This window comes from Toxotes jaculatrix, chromosome 14 (genome assembly GCF_017976425.1).
Source record: "Toxotes jaculatrix isolate fToxJac2 chromosome 14, fToxJac2.pri, whole genome shotgun sequence".
Taxonomy (NCBI): Eukaryota; Metazoa; Chordata; class Actinopteri; family Toxotidae; genus Toxotes; species Toxotes jaculatrix.
The window spans coordinates 10,167,321-10,182,529 of record NC_054407.1 but is presented as its reverse complement, the minus strand read 5'-3'; the positions used below and the strand labels follow the sequence as shown (position 1 = coordinate 10,182,529).

The window sequence follows — 15,209 nt, the reverse complement described above, 5'->3', positions numbered from 1 at the left end:
ACAGCTTGTAACAGCCCAGAGCTGCTTGGTTCCTACATCTGAATGTGTACCCCGATCAGCCAAAATATTAAAACCAGTTACCAGTTTTAAAATTGTGGCTGAACAGTGTATATAAACAGTATATATATATATTTATATACACCCTTCAGCCACCACATTAAAAACTGGTCTTAATGCTGTGGCTGTCGTGTATATATTGAGGAGTGCAGGGTAAACATTGACAAAGAGATAGCAAGCATCTGCGTAAAAATTGGTTTTACAGTACTTTACAATTTTCCACTGTTTGTATATCCATCCACAAATACGTGTAAGGTCCTGTTTATTCTTGCTCTTTCAAGAAGTTAAGGTCAAGTACGGTTTAATTGATCATATGACTCTTGCCTTGACATCGTTAACCATGTAAATGTTTAATTTGCATTGGAACTGTGGGCCAAGCCCGATGCAATAATGGCTCATAAAACTAAAGCTATCAACAGTTACCAGAGCAGAGCTGGCTGAGGACAAAACAGCTGTACCCTTCACAAACCAGAGTTTTAGGGCATTAAGATTAACTGAAAAATGTTTTGAGTTAAGTACAAAACATCCAGTTACGGCCTAGAGGTGTGTTTTGTGTGGCTATTAAAAGAGGTCACTGACAGATTAAAGTACTTGCTTGACAAAGAAGTGGAACAACAAACTGCTGATGCAGTCACAGCCATGATGTCGTTGAGCTGTGTGTTTGCTGAGATGATACCGCTCAGTTGGAAAACAAAAGGCGGACAAAGCTTAGGAAAAAAAAAACACCCACCTGTAGGAAGGTAAGCACCAAAACTGACAGCACATTTTGAAATCCATTTCTTACGACAGACTTTTGGTTTTCAGTAAAATCCACTTGTCAATCAAATGCATTTTTTTAGCCATGCAAATAACTTCTAACCAAGCACAAAGGAGGCAAGCAGAATACCAGTGGGGGCCAATCCTGAATCTGCTATGTAACATTTCAAATATCACCTGTTCCATTTATAGAGGATGAATAGAAGACAGTGTGTTTAATTGAAATATAGCAGTACATGAACATTTTGTGGTCAGGATCCATTTCATAACATAAGCTTAAGGGCAACCACTTATGTAGTATGAAAGGTTTCTGCACGCCCAAAAATAAACTACAAATATATTTAACATCTGCAGCTGAGTAGAGCGACTATTGGCCACGGGACAAGAAACACTGGCTACTTCAACAACACAAACAGATCCAATGAAACATTAACCAGAACTTTTGAAAAAACACAGATAAAGAGCACAAGACTGTGAGAAAAGAAAAACTATAGTCAGTAATGAGTCATTGGCTGAAGTGCTAAAGAAACCTCAGGTCAAAATGCGAGTCTGTCAGTCAAAAGTATTGCACTTGTTATTGCTACAAAAAAAAAAAAAAAAAAAATCAGATAGTTTCATTTGGACATTATGTGCACCTTTGATACTCCTGTTCATAAGATCTAACAAAATGCTTGAGCATTCGTCACATATCAATGGGAGCACTGTAACAAATATGCATATGTAAACATGCATTTGGAATATTGATATTTAGTGAATATCTAATGAATTCAAGTTTGTATATTTCGGATTTCTAGGTCATTCACTACCACTGTTAGCTGCAGCTGAAATATTCACCTGAGCAGACCAATGCAGGTGCAGAAGCAAGTGAAAATGACTGGTATTATAAAATTTGAAAAGGGGGGTAAAGCTACATGTGGTTTATTCAGTGAAACAGCACCGCCATCTTTGCCAGACGCACGGACTCTACCTGGGCGTGTGGGCGAGAGTGAAGCGGCGCCTCTGGAGGTTGATGCTGCGGTTCATCAGTAGCTTTCTGAAGAGCAGCGGGGAGTTTCGAGGAGACCCACGAGGGGAATCCTTGGGCGAGCTCTTTGGGGATCCCGCGGGTGAACCTGCTTTGGACCTGGGCATGAGCTGAATGATTGGCAGCCTGGTCACCCTTTGCTCCTGTGGCCTCTCCTCAACCTCAGACTGCTCTTCCTCAGAGCTCTCAGAGCAAAGATCACTCATAGTGAACAGAGGATGGTCAGTGGTCGGGTAGTTAGCTCCTTTGCTCGCTCTGTCTTTGGTACTTTTGGTCCAAGGAACTGTCTCTAATCTGTTTCTCTGTGGTTTCTCAAATAAACTTTACGTGACGTTTTTGTGACATGACATTTGGTAGTGATCCGTCTTGATTTTCCAAATCCGGGTGAAGCTACTGCCTCTGGTCCAGTCCTCACTTGCCCACATTTGAACAAAATCTGAACCTGCTGTCCTCTCCAAAACTCTCTTGTTGATACTCTCAAAGAAGCTGCTTCAAAAATCCAAAAAGAATTTTTTTTTTTCTCAAAAAAGTCAACGAAATGACCTCTCTGTCAGACTTTTTATCTTTATGTGAAACCTCATCAAACCCTTTTCTTGTCTCTTCCTAAAGACCATGCTGACTGCTGTGCTGGGGAATAGATTCAAACATTAGTGTTGATGTACTCTCCCTGCCTCCCTCCCTCTCCCAGGGTTTGTTTACATTACTGCTAGGCCTTCCCTCTCTCCAACTAAATATGGACGTCTGATTTACAGGGAGGGGAAATATGACAGATCACCTCCTTGTGCTTCTCCTTCCAATCCTCTGCCTCCCCCCTTCCTTCACTCCTAATCTTACGGAGCATATTGTTCATCAACTTCAAACTGTGCTGCATAATTACTTCCTCTCTAAGTTCCTCCAGTATAAACATTAAGACGTCGCCTGGCTCGGCCCTCCAGCTCGCCTCTCTTACTCTCACTCCAACTGACTTTGCATACTCAGGCTTTTCCTCTGGTCCCAGAGGTGCTATTTGTTGTGAAGTTGCCTATTTCCTCAGAGACAGCCTCTCTGCCTTTCACATGCTCTGAGCGTACCAGGAAGAGTCACATGAAGGGCCTCTGACTATAAAAAGCAGAGGTAGATAAAAGCTATAGAGAGCATGGGTGCTGTCACGATGGCGCTCTCTATCTGTGACCAGAGGCAACATCATCTTCACCCCCACCCAATCTCTTTGTTTATCACTGCAGAGTGAGAAAAGGTCCTCCTGTGATTAAGGACTCACAGCTAAACACCGGTGCTGTCTAGAGTAACTGAAATAACCTAGGGAGCTGGAACATCTGACACAGGACTGAACCTATGACCAACAGATGGTAGGGAGAGCACGGAAGAAAGATTCTTTGGTTAAAAGCTTTTTATGGATATACACTCACTGCTACTGTACTGTATGTATTCTGGAGCAACAGCACTGTACTGGTAGAGAGAGAAATTTGTTCTCATCCAAATGTAACACAAACAGTGTGGATGTAAACGAGGCAAATTAAGGTCAAAAGCATGTCAAGATTGTTTATATAACCTGAAGTCAGCAAAACACGTCTCAAAGGAAAATGAGTGTATAACACCGGATATGACTTTTGGCCCATCTTTCCAAGTTGATGACACCAGGTTCAACACTTCAGGATCACTATCACAACAATCATGGATTGTATTTTCCCTGGATTTTTAGATTTACAAATTACACAAATTATGTCCTTTAAGGTAGATGTCATCTGTTTCTAGCAAAATAAATAAAAAGCTCTGATAAATAACACCATGAATGCTACCTTCCCTTTGCCAAACAGCAGACAAAGCTAAAGACTAACTAGTGAAAATAGTGGAGCATCTAAACAGTTACACCTTTTTTTCTTAGGGAGCTGGTGGAGACAACAGCAGCGCTAAAAGGAGAGGGAATATTGGACTTAAGATCCGATTTTTGGCGGACATAAGTTTGCTCAGATCTTTCATTTGCAGAAGATAAACATGGCCATTTTTCCAATTTTCTAGAATTACAGTCACTATATCAATTTGAATCCTTTTTAGATATATTTGTATCACTGTAACGTATCCTGAGTATGAAGTAGTTAACCTCATGCCATGGGCAAGTCTGCATTGTTTCTTAACCACTTTTTATTTGTTCTAATACCCAGCAGTAAAGATGCTCAACACATCAGAGGATGATCCTAGGTCCAGACCAACCCCAGCCCTGAAGCACATCATTGTTCCAATCATGTGGATGACAAAGGCAGAGGTGACGGCTGCCCAGTTCTTGGTTTGATTTAGAAAGGCCAGAACAGAGAGTACATTCCTGTGGCGACACTACCACAGATTCTGGAGGTGGGTCGATCAAGTTCAACAAGAGGTAGTTCTAATGGGTCACCAATGTGAGACGGCATCCATTTCTATGTTGCAACACGTTCCACTTTCCACAAAGCAAGTCGTCAAGACAGCATCCTAATGGTGTTACATTTCACGGCCTTGGCCAAATTTACACGGAGACTCCCAAAAAAACTGCCTCTCTGATGACTGCCCATGGATCGTGTCTCCACAGGTTTTCAAGGTACAATTCCACAATCGGAAAACCCTTTTCCTCTTGTGATTTTAGGAGGCCTTTTTCTTAGCCAGACAGTTGAAACAACCCAGCAACCCAGTACTTCTAGACAACATCATGCTGACTCCAACCTCTCCACCCGGGTGCTCCCAGCTGGTGTGGGCAGATTATGATCTACTCTACTAATAATGCCATAATTTCAGGTGATGTTTAAGCCACACTGGGAGACAAGCTTTGATGTGGGCTGAGAATGGTTTGCCTTTTGGGGATCTTCCTTTTTCAGGTGGCAAGTCATAAGAATCTTGCTTCATAAAACCTTTTAGTGTGATTAAGTAGGTCTTATATCACCTGAATCAACTTTCTTCTGTATTTGTCCATCCTGTGCTTTAGCTCACATTTTTACCAAATGAAATGCCTGTTCTCCAGCCTTCCATTGCCTGCACTATATCCTCTTCAGATAATTATAATTCACACTATTTCCTGTATCTGACTCTCATCATGTGCGTAACCGTGTCCATTTTATTGTAAACTGGGAGCGTTTTGGGCCAGAGGTTAATTCCTCAGTGCCTGTGTGGGACGTTTTGGATGGGGGGACCTCATCAGGGAGTTCAAGCACATGTATCCTGACCAAAGCCTCGGAAACGCTACAAGCTGTTCCAAGAGAGGGAGTAACACATCGTTTATCCTGCCGAGTCCGGAGAGAACACATTCTCAACTTTGCCTCCATCAGTCTATAAGAATCAGTCTGATTGTAGACACTGCCCACACTGACCTACACATGAGTGTCTGGGGTTGAATTTCAGAAACAAACCTCCACAAGTTCAGTATTAACTTTGATAGATATATAATGGCATCAAATTAGCAATATCACAATAAAGTTTTGATTAGGTTTCCCTAACCTGTGTGGCATTGTCAGGTTTAAACAACGTGTGGCTTTCTTTAAATGCTACTCCATAAACAGATTCTCTGGCGCTGCATCAAAACTGCACTACCAACTTGTAAACAGGCGAGCACATGGCCCTCTTCCCAGACGAGGAACACAATTAAAGGCTTTTAGGTCCATCAACATCATAAGAGTCATGTCTGTGGCAGTGTTGCTTTATACCTGCTGGCATATAAACATTTATGGAATAAATATAGCCTAATCATCACAGTGTATGAACCTGTTTTCCAGTGCCTCATCTGCAGAGTTTTGACCACAGCACATTAAATGTGATGAATCTGCATGCCAGTGTGTTTGCCTTCACATTCTGACAAATTATGTCAAGTTACCTACGTACAAACTGTACTCTACTGAACAGAAAGGCAGTTCACTCGTTTCAGACACACAAAGTGTACTGTGCCTGAATAAAAGTCTATGAAGGTTGGTAAATTTGATTTTGAAATAATAATCAATCTATATAAATATTGGTGCAATGTACCTGGAGCTATCATCTGACAATAATTCTGTGTTTCACTTTCCTTGGCTATTTTTGTTATTTGGTGCCAGGAAAACACACTGCTTATTCTGGTCTCAAAAAAAAAAAAGTTAAACTCGTGTTCATCTATTTGAATCAATGGTATTTTAGAATTTTTTTACATAATCCTACAATTCGCACAAAAATTTGAACCTCAGACTATAAATGTTCTCAAACATTTACAGTCTCAAGCTGTCACCAGTGTTAGGCAAATTTAACTCAAACCCAAATGTCAATATAAGAATTTTATCCTCCTGAGGCCAAAAAAAAATAATAAAAAATGCTACAGATGTATTTGCAGCAGCAGCTTGAGTGTTGTTGTGGAAACAATCATAAGAGCCTTGTTTGTTTGATCTTTTATAGTGATAATTGTTCAGCAGTGTGACAGAGGGGAGAGCAACGCCTTAAGCGGGACACTTTGTTGGATCATATGCTCAAGAAGCAAATCAACTTTTTCTACCTAAATTAAGCAGTTAGGCAACAAAACAAAATTCATCAAGTTCTGCTGAATTCTCAAATCTTTACACGACACAGAATGAGAGGAAGGTGCTGGAAAGTTATCCTAAATCTGTGTTGACCTACACAACAAGACCACAACATGCTGGAGTCCCAGGACAGGGTTCTCAATCAATCACATACTATTTTAATCACTGATCTTGACAACGTGACGAGCTGTTTGGGAACAAGTCCACGCAGGCTTAAAGTTTAAACTGAAAACTGTTAAGTGTTAATAACCACATGGCATTGCTAATGACGGAAAAAAAACAGTTTGATCATAAAGCTAACTGTACCCATACCTTCCTTCAACTGGAAACGGAGCCTCAGTAGATTAAATTATGTAGATTTAGTTACTCCACAGTTTTAGTGAGACTGATGAAAAATAAACAGGTGATCACTAAAAAAGTCTAATGTATCTGGAGCAGGACACTGACAACACATAGCATCACTGACTCACATGGCTCTGAAGATGTTGCTGGTCAGAGTCCCCAGGCTCCTGGAGGGTTTGATGGTGCATACCAAGGGGCCTGACTGGAGCCCATCCTCTGGTCTGTCCTGCATGGAGGGTCTGCATGACAGCCTGGGCAGCTGCAGGGTGCCCGAGAAGAGCCTCTTCACGGTACATCTAACATCAGGCTCCTGCACAAACTCAGTGGAGGAGGCCTGCTCCAAAGAGTCCCACTGTCTCTGGATGGCAGAGGAAACAAAGAGGATATGACAGAACTGAGATGAGAAATGAAAAGGTCACTTCATGTGGTCAGTTTGATTACATTATCAGATCAGATGCTTCTAATTGTGAAACTAGAGAACGAAGACTGCGATGGCATGAAGAGATGTGAAATTTAGAGGCTCCATTGACAGTAAGTTACAGACTACTTCTTTCATGGAAAAGCTGGGTGAGCAAACTTTTTCACTCATTCATCTAGTCACATTTACACATTAGGGGTTCCCAATAAATGCAACATTTTTAGGACTGACTGATGGAGTTCAGTCTCTTCCACCCTCACTCTCTCTTCACACGCTTTGCATTGACTTTATCAAGCGTCAGCACAATGTCTTTTTCATTGCAATGTGGATGAAACAGATACTCTTCAACCTTTGGCAATTCAGTGGCGATAATGACAATAATTGCTGTGTCACAACATTTCATAGCTCAGTGAAATTAAAATGAAATACTATAGCTTAACATGGTTCCAAGAAGCTTGGCACCAGATGCCCTAATACGCAAATGAGACACTTTATCTGTTTTATCACTCAACATAATTGCATTAAAAGCCAAAGAAAGATGCTAGTGCACATTTGTCTTGGACTTCCCCGGCATGTTCTCTCTCACTTAAATATTTATACAATTAAATGATTCAGACATCAGTAAATTTAAAGAGGTCAAGCTTGGCCTTCGATGAACTTCTTGAAGAGACGGTATGAAAAAAAAAAAATTGCTGAGGTCTAAAGGTAAACCGCAGACAGGGCTGTTTTTGTGCTGCTGCACAAAATGTGACGAGCCTCGCAAAAGCCCACTCAGGCATTATTTTTGGAAGGTTTATCTGATTTCAGGTCCTGAGACCCACACACTATCACCTTGGACACAGAAGAGGTTCTCACAGTGAGACAGTGTTTGGGATTTAGCTCTTAGGGCATCTCTCTTTCAACGTCAATGTCGAGGGGAAACAGATAAGAGCCCTTGTTTTCTGCTGCATCCTGTGACCTTATCTTTCCATCTGCTTGGGAGTTGCACCTTTCCATAAACAATTGTCAACGCAGTCTCCGGTTTTATTGTTGACCATTTATGACCAAGTTGACCAAGAGAGAAAGAATGGTGCTAAATATTCTGTATCACACTTACTGCTAATCAATTTCTCTTCTCAGTAGTAAAAATGGTCTTGAAAATCCTGAAACTAATAAACATTGTAAACAAGTTACTTTATTGCTATAAATCTCAACTTGCAATTAGATAGAGCTTATTTTAACACACAAGTCTCCGTAAATATTGTCCACAACTGTCTGTCAAAGGTAAAAAGCAAACAGCAATACTCAAAAGTGCATATTCCAAATGTTTTTGGTATTAGTTAACTTTTTTGTGTTTGTTTAAGCTCTGAAAGATACCAGAAAGTGACACTAATAAATATGAGTCCTAGGCCACAAACAGAATTGACTATTTTAATTGAATGCGTTTTTCTTTTTTAGTTTTTCTTAAAGTTTCATCAATGACCCTTACCTCAGTGGAGATGAAAAATTTAGATGAGTTATTTCTCCTCATACTTTCAGCTACTGGGTAACGTTAGCAAGACAACTGGGAAGGAAATGCCAAAGAGGAGGATACAGGAACCACATTTAAGATCAGATATGAAATAGTTGGTGGCACCAATACTTCCTTGGGCTGTCACACAGTAAAGAACTATTTCCCCGCCTCTTCAGAAACCCTCAGCTGTCATTAGCCCAGTGATCAACAGTGAACTTTCGTAGCACACTTGTGAGTTGGCATCTTAAGCTTCAACTGTGGCTGTTTTTGAAATTTAAGCTAATTCAACCCAGATGCAACTTTTTTCTTTTTTAATTCCGATAATTAGTATTAATGAGAAGGTATATGGAGGCCACAGATGTTAGCTGGTAGTGAGACTGAGGTGTGTGTCTATCTGACTGTAGAATCAGAGAACCTCAGAAATCCAGTCCTTCTAGTTAGGCCAGATACATTCCAGATCTGATCAAACTGTAGCATACAACCTGTCCATTTAACTTCTTTTAACAACATTAACAACTTTGGATGAAGTTACTATTTCTAAAAGGATGTGAGTGTGTGTCAAACATTCAGTATGATCCTCAGGAGATGTTGTGTTCTCAGACTTTTCCTTGCCCCTTCTGCTGCACACCCACATGAACCCAAGTTTAAACACCAAATTCAAAACATATGTATAATGTCAGTTGTTACTCACCAATCACTCATTTGTTTTCAGTGCCTTTAGTTATGGTCTCTATTTTTGAATAACATGTAAATGAACATTAAGTCAGCCGTGTAAAACCTTTACAAGGACAAGCTGGCAGACTATTGGGTTCAGAGTTAGGATATATGGTAAATAAAGTTAAAATAACCATTTTAAGGCTGCATGGGTAACAGTTCTTTCTCTAACCTCCATGCACATGTAACTTCCTGTTTGTTTCTTAAACTACCTCAGGTGACAGGGGACTGAAGATGAGATTATGAGATATGGCGCCATCTAGAGGACAGAGACAACACTTCGCAAATTTTGCAAAGGGCTTTTCATGCAGTGCAAAAACCACTGAGTGAAAATGCTACAAAAACACTTATGGTTTGAGTAGATAACATTTCAATAATAATGACACATTTTTTTAGAGAGTAAACTGTATTTATATTATGTGAATTGTAAGTTGAGGTGATCAATTTTTCCCTTTATAGAAACAGATCAGAAAATCACACATTAAAAATGATGGCATCCCTCAGTGTTGCTTATCTAGTGGCCACACCTGGAACAGAGCAAGCGTAAATGCATGTGCAGTGCTGCTCCTTCACTCATTATGGCAGTAGCTTTTGTAGTGTCTCTGGCTCCCCCCACAGGCCGTGGGCTTGGTGCCCTGAAAAAAAAAAAAAAAAAAAAGAAAGAAGATGTTGTTAGAGGTCAAAGATCAAGCCTAAACAAAAAAAAAAAAACAAAACAAAACAAAACAAAACAAAACAAAACAATCAACTGCTTGTGCCTTACTGAGACACAGAGTAAACTTGTGTTAAAAGGCAGAAGTGCATCACACACACTCAATGAACAAGATCTGATTTATAGTATTTATACCTTGTACATGCCGCAGACCAGAGTGAAGAGAGAAGACATGGCTTTGTTCTGCAAATCCTCTGTGTGCTCCTGCAAATTATAAAAAAATTAATGTCCCAAAGACTGACATCGAAAAAGGGAAGTCATTGAAATTACTAATAAATGCAACATCTCCTACACAGGACGGGCTGTTTAAATAAATGGTTGTTAGCAGTGAAAATGCGTCACTGTAGTCAGAATTGAAGTATGATTTTGTGACAGTGACAGTGGAAGGGTTTTCTGGATGGTGATGGCTAACAAATCAGAGTCTACTTATGATGGGGAGCACCCTTTGGTGGCAAGACTGCTGCTTGTGATTTTCTCACAGTGCAAAACTTTAATTTCCTTCACACAGACTTTTAAACAAATGCAGGAACATTTTAATGAAAGAAATAAAATATCACTGGAGAACTAAATGACTAAATCCCAGTTCAAACTAGTAAAATGTTTGTATTTGTCCTCAAATCGAGTGAATTCAGTGTATTATATTGGGTTTGTAATATAGACCATACATACAGTGGCAGAATCTCAAAAATTCAAATCTACAATTTTTTCATTCATTTATATTCATTGTACAATTTCTTTTACTTTTTCTGTTCAGGCTTTATTTGACAAAGAAAGATGGATATAAAACTTTATTTCCCCACAATGTGACCAGTCCCATTTGTGGTGCCCTGTGCTTGATGTAGATTCTTTTTTTTTCCCCTCTCCTTTTCTTATGGAGTTACTTTAGTGGAGTTGCTTTAGTTTTATTGTCCATTTGGTCTCAGGTTGCTCTGCAGAGCGCTTTAGAGTCGCATCAAGCTGTAGCTTCACACACATCAATCACAGCACTCTTTCACTTACAGATTGGAGCTTTGACTCAGACCAAAGTGTCAAAATGATCACAACATCTTGAGCATCACTGTAAATGTAACATCACTTGTTTAAAAAGCAAGCAGCAACAGCAGTCGTAGAGCGGGGGCGCCGCAAGCTATGTGCACCGGAGCCTTACCTCATTAATGGTCACCCAGGGCACATACTCGTGTGGAGGGTTGAGGGATTTGGTCTTCAGGGCATTCTGATGCATCAGCTGGTTTCCCAGATCCCCTTTCACACAGCTCATGATGGTGTCCCAGCTCAGTTGAGGGGTGTAGATTTCCACACACTTCAAAAGACAATGGAGGCAGATAAACACACATCAGTTTCAGCAGTGAAACAATATTGTGTGAAGTAACCTAGAAGATGGTGCAGAGAACAAAGTACACAGACACCAAGTTTATGACTGGGTAAATACACACACACACACGCACACACACACACTCGAGAGAACTTCCTTACGCTCTTGGCTGACTTGATGACATCAGCTGAGGATTCCATACAGAAGATGACTGGGAAAGCATAGTCGGTCATGTTGAGTAAACAAGTCTGAAAGGAAAAGGGCAGAAAACACACTTCAATAGCAATTAATTAATAAATTATAGTACAGTGTCAACATTACTAAAAGACAATACTGACTCATTGTTTTTGAGTGTTCCTCTGAATAGCATTTCTTTTACCAATCTCAGGCAAAGAGTAGTTACAGTTTTATTTAGCAGTTTTTTCTCTGTGCCTTAAGCATGTAACTTTACCTCAATCATGTTGCCCAGACATTCCTGTTCTCCATGCTGGCACTCAAAAGTATACTTCTGTCCGTCAGGTTTCTCCTGGAGATGGGAGGGGGGGTGGGATAATTGCAATAGATTCATAAATTAGTAACAAACAAACATAATTTCTTAACCAAGATTACGATATCCCATCTTGAATAATCATGTTTAATTGTTCATTTTGTGAGCACATAAGGTTTAATATAGGCTTTTTTCTTGTGTCAATTTTTTTACTACCTCTGCTTGTGCCTCTTTTTTAATAAAATTAACATCACGTTGCAACACCAACACCATTACCCACTCCATTATTTAATGTAGCTCTATGATGTCAGTTTATGCCCATCGTGCTCGGTTCACTGCTTACCACTGCATTTCCGTAGGGCACCAGAGTAACAGTCATGATCTCATTCAGCAAGACCCAGGTGGGGAAGAGCATCTCACTGAGAAACTGTCTGCAGCCGGGACACAGGCTCTCATAGTAAAGCCCCACGTTGACTTTATCTGCTGTCTGATGGGACCTGGTGAAGTTGGACTCAAGGCACTGCTTCAGAACCTGCACAAAGGGGCACAAGTGGAGAGGTTAACTTATGTTTGATCATCATGTCCTTCAGGACCTCTGGTACCATCTTTATATTTTTTATTAATTAATTTAAATTAGTGAGACAAGAAAATCCGCTGTTCAAAAGTACATAAAACAAATGAGCATGCCCAGTACTTCGTGTTCTGTTCGGGTCTGACTTGAACCAGATGTGTTTTAGGTCTGAGGCACTGTGACTCCGTGTTTACTGGAGTGTGTCTGTGAGTGAGAGGCAGACAGACAGAGGGAAGGAGAGAGGTTCTGTACTGTGTGAAGTATATTTGCATTTTTTACGTTTTTACACCCTCTGTCGCTGATTTCTTCTTTAGCCGACCATGTAGTTCCGACTAAAAACTCTGCGGTCCACTTCCTCAATGAGTCTCAGCAGCAACCTTTAACGCAAAATACAGTCGACACACAACTTAATTTGCGTATCGTTTCTCTGCTAAACTAACGCTACTTTAAACTATAATTAACAAACAACGACGTCGGCTGATGGAGATAAACGCCACCACACAAAATGTCGTGTGAAAAACATCTCCTGCGCTGACTTACGTTATGTTCTGTAACCGGACACCTCGAAGTGTATTAGCCTTTGCACAGTGACTACTAAGCTAAAGATGAAGGTGTGCTCAAAACGGTGAAGTGAGCAGCTTCTCTCATTCACGTTGTTAAGTTAGAGCGAAGCTTCACCGGTGAGTTAGCTAGCTAACTTAACTTACAACGTACAACGCCTTAACGCTGTTGCTATGGTTTCCCGGGGTTTTATCCAGCGCAGTGTCTCAGAACGGTGACTCAGAAACTATCTACCGGAACTACAAGTTATTTAAAATTCCCTATAATTTTAACGGACGCCGGGCAATATAAAAAATATATATATATATATGAATTAACATAAAGTCTAAAAACGCTCTCCTAACTTACCCCGCACTGGATAGCTGAGTCCAGAGATGAGCACCACTTTGATGGAGGATAGGAGCATGAAGAGGAGAGAGTGCAGTCGCCGTACTGAGTGTTTAACCAAACAGCCACAATCAGCAGCAGAGGAGCCTTCATCATCAGTTGTGGCTTTACTTTAACACTAATAAACAAAGCTAGCAGCAAAACAACACTGACCTCCAAACTACTGTACCGAGCAACTTTAAATACACCTCCGGTGTTTCCTCGTGCAGGCTGCCTATTTTGTAATTGGCTCTCGATCATATGATCCAGACAGCGTCACTTGTAACTAGCTGAGATTCACGCAGAGAGACCTCGCAGCTGCTGTTTTGAGGAAATGAGAAATGAGTGAAAATATCATGAGGTTTGTGTGGACGTAGGTTTGCCATCAGACAAGTTTCCAGACCGTGAAGTTCATTTAGTTTGCAATGATTATCTTTCCACCTGTTAATAACACCTGGAAATAATGTGGTATACAGGCAATACAAAAAACTAAAACACACAAAAAAGAACAAATAAATAAATTGTGCTTGACAAATTGGGTGTGACACTAGTAAGTGAATAACTGGGTATGAAATAAATAAAATGAAAAGCATTTAGTTAACTTTGTATTACTTAAATAGTTTTAATACCAAACCAAAAGGCTTCACATACTCTTTACTGTACACAACACGGTTGGATGGGGAGGGGTTGTCAAAAGTTACAAGGTTCCTTTCTACAAACTGCTCCTGCACAAATAAAGGAGAATGAGGAAATTGAACATATCAGCAGAAGTTCGCCCAGTTTGTTTTGTGGTGTGATTTCTTTGTCATCTGGCTTATTACAATGCAGTGCATCTTACTTCCTCAGTCCATAGGTCTTGCTCAAGAACATTCATAAGAAACACACACTGCAGCAAAACAGCACAAACCCTTGAACATCATGAAATGTTTTACCTGGTGACTCTCACATGATCTCTCTCATATTTCCTCCAAACCCAGGACAGAGAGATGACAAAGCAGGCATGACTGCATGCATGACTCGCTCTGCTTCTTGTCTGCTTCTTAAAGTTTAAGTTTTTATCTGCACTATGTACAGTAATTTATTTGTACTACGTATACATTTGTGTGCGGAAATGTGGGTTTTACCGCTTAAGAAGTTGTCGGTTCACTCAATCACAAAAACACACCCCACACATTTCTCTCTTCCCTCTAGGGGCGTCCAACCACCCAGACAGTTTTGGTTTTGAGATACCCATATCAGTATAATGACACTGACTGGTATTTAATGTATGGTTCTCACAACACTTAAGAATTATATTTTAAAAGAGGAAGCAGCATTTTAGCTTTCTAGAAAACAAAGTTACTCTCCACCACAGACCTCAGTTAACAGTTTTAGAACTGCTCTCTATTAAGATCCTATGAAAATACAACTTTGTTTGCAGATACAGGAGATAGAATCCTTTTTTTAAGGGACCCTCTGAGGGTTTCTCCTAAAGAAACAAAAGACATGTTTAAATTGAACACGTTGAATGGATTCCCTTCTTCATAAATCTTTTCAAAGATGATTTTTTAATATTATTTAAAATCCTGCATTGCTCACAGTCATCTTTTTCACTGCTTTGGTACTTTTCTTGTGTGTGTGTGTGCCATTGCTTTGCCAATGCCATTGTTTTGCAGTGTACCTTTAATTTGGACCAACCCCCCAACTGAATATGGTCAGTGGAAAAATCCTCTGTGTGTTGTTTAAATCTGATGGAAAAAATAAATAGTTTTCAGAACCACCCTGTACATAATTGCATTTTGACACATTAATATATGGACCACTTTTAAGTCTCATACAGTATATTTTACTTGTGCCCCTAAAATGACAAATAAACAACCTCTGTGAGTGCTACAAGTGAGGGATGTCATCATGTT

General features: G+C 40.1%; 2 protein-coding genes across 3 annotated transcripts in view; both read right to left on the bottom strand.

Moving 5' to 3' along the window:
* Window positions 1-9,366, bottom strand: part of pde4ca (phosphodiesterase 4C, cAMP-specific a) — a 48,841-nt gene extending 39,475 nt beyond the window's left edge. For both annotated transcript variants that reach the window (XM_041054392.1, XM_041054393.1), the window contains exons 1-2: window positions 8,568-9,366; window positions 6,810-7,039 (exon numbers count right to left, since the gene is read on the bottom strand). In XM_041054392.1, coding sequence (XP_040910326.1) covers window positions 6,810-7,039; window positions 8,568-8,609 — 272 coding nt within the window. In that variant the 5' untranslated portion in view covers window positions 8,610-9,366. The remainder of the gene's footprint in view (window positions 1-6,809; window positions 7,040-8,567) is intronic.
* A 361-nt stretch (window positions 9,367-9,727) lies between these two features.
* ifi30 (IFI30 lysosomal thiol reductase) lies at window positions 9,728-13,523 on the bottom strand. Its single transcript, XM_041054397.1, has 7 exons — window positions 13,297-13,523; window positions 12,160-12,348; window positions 11,781-11,855; window positions 11,491-11,577; window positions 11,165-11,317; window positions 10,153-10,221; window positions 9,728-9,940 (listed from the first exon to the last, which is right to left on the bottom strand). The coding sequence occupies exons 1-7, from the start codon at window positions 13,429-13,431 to the stop codon at window positions 9,875-9,877; spliced, it is 774 nt and encodes a 257-aa protein (XP_040910331.1). The 5' UTR covers window positions 13,432-13,523; the 3' UTR covers window positions 9,728-9,874.
* Between the last annotated feature and the right edge of the window lie 1,686 nt (window positions 13,524-15,209).